This window comes from Cariama cristata, unplaced genomic scaffold (assembly GCF_000690535.1).
Source record: "Cariama cristata isolate BGI_N322 unplaced genomic scaffold, ASM69053v1 scaffold8554, whole genome shotgun sequence".
NCBI classification, from domain to species: Eukaryota; Metazoa; Chordata; class Aves; order Cariamiformes; family Cariamidae; genus Cariama; species Cariama cristata.
In genome coordinates this window covers 8,687-10,351 of record NW_009613466.1, presented here as the reverse complement: position 1 = coordinate 10,351, position 1,665 = coordinate 8,687, and the positions used below count along the sequence as shown (strand labels likewise).

Below are 1,665 nucleotides of genomic sequence, written 5' to 3'. Positions count from 1 at the left end.
ACACGCAGAAGAGGGGAGCACCCAAGGCAGATCCCGCTGCCCTAGCACAGAGGTCCCTTGGCTTCAGCTGGAGCTGGACCGGGGATCCTCTCTCCCCTCCCCAAAGCCAGAGCCGGATTGCCAAAAGCACGGAAGGTTTTGAAACTCCTTTCTCCTGGAAAGCATCGTACTCTGCCGGTCTGACCTTCCTTCTCCCTCTCCGGCAGTTAATCAATAGCAGATTTCAAGGGGAGAGCTCCAAAGCAGAATAGCAAGGACAGGCAATACCGTGAATCTTATCTGGCAGGCGGGGAAACTGAGGTACGGGATTTTGTTTAAAACTTACAGCAAAGGAGATCGAGAACATGCAACAGAAACAAAACCCAGCCCAACCTGGGATCCACCACATCGCACAGCTCGGCTTTCCATGAGACATTACTCCCGCTGTCTCCCCGGTTTCCCACCCTTACATCTTTCTCTCTTCCATCATCTCTACTCCCAATTTTTCATTACTTTTACCTTGCCCTTGCCAACCGCTTCCCCCTCTTTTTGCATCCCTTCCCCTCCATCTCCATCCTGCTCCCTCAGACAGCAGCTGTTTCTGGGAAGGGGCTCACCGACACCCAAACCAGCCACGTTAGGTAGCCCAAACCAGCACATTTCATCAAATGTAAAAAATGTATTTAGGGACCTACCAGTCCACCTGGACTTCTATATCTCTTGTCTCTACCTTGGAGGGTGCATCTCCATCGCTGTCCTTACTGCTGCTCTTCAGGAGATCCAGGACGGGCTCGATTTCTTTGAGCAGTTCATTGTCTTCCATGCCACCGTTGAGGCAAGGGTGACCACAAGCACCCTCCTTCCCCTTCCCAGAATCCTGCCCTTTGCTGTCGGTAACGACGCTGTTAACGTGGGCCATCCGCTCCACCTCCCGCCCGATCCCTCTTGTCCACAGGGAGCCCATGGTGTGGTCGGCTGCTAGTGGCGGCTGCTCTTTGCTGTGCGGGCTTGGGTTGGACAAGTCAACCGCCTTCGGAGTCGGGCAGAGGGGTCTGGTGACACGGATGGTTTTCGGTGTCCCGTCACCCGCAAAAGTGGTCTCCAGGTGAGTGGTGAAGCCCTCGGGGCCCCGCAGGATGAGGACCACGTAGGTCTCAGAGGCGATGCTTCTCAGTATCTCCAGTGCTGTCTCATAGCTCATGTCCACCAAGGGCCTGCCATTGACAGCTAAAATGATGTCCCCAGCCTGGATGAGGCCACTCTGCTCCGCAGCCCCTCCCCGGATCAGGTCCGAGATGATGACGGGCGGCTTGCTGACACGCTCCTTCACCAGGAAGCCGAGGCCGCCCACCTTGCGCTTGAAGAGCCTCACCGAGATGACGTTGGGCTGTATCTGCTGCACACTGAACACATTCTCTTCCATGGCAGCCCCCTCTCTTTGAGCCTGCAGACCAGGACCTCGACACTCTCCGAGCGCAGAGAAATTCGCTGTCAGAGATGCTTATCCGTGCCGGGGTGGGGAAGCAGCAACTCTTTGGCTTTTAAGCAACTGGCCTCACTGCAAAACTCCTCTGGGCTTTGGCCGCAGGCTGCCTTTCTGCAGCATTCTCACTGCCACCTCTCTCCAAAACGCAGCCCGGGGAAAGCGGGGAGTGTCACCAGTGGGAAGCGAGGCGAAGGGCAGGG

At 56.3% G+C, this 1,665-nt stretch overlaps 1 protein-coding gene across 1 annotated transcript in view; it reads right to left on the bottom strand.

Annotated features, from left to right (window-relative positions):
* The window catches only part of NOS1 (nitric oxide synthase 1 (neuronal)), a 38,283-nt gene extending 36,881 nt beyond the window's left edge, over positions 1–1,402 (bottom strand). The window contains 1 exon segment of the mRNA XM_009699035.1: positions 671–1,402. Coding sequence (XP_009697337.1) covers positions 671–1,402 — 732 coding nt within the window.
* Between the last annotated feature and the right edge of the window lie 263 nt (positions 1,403–1,665).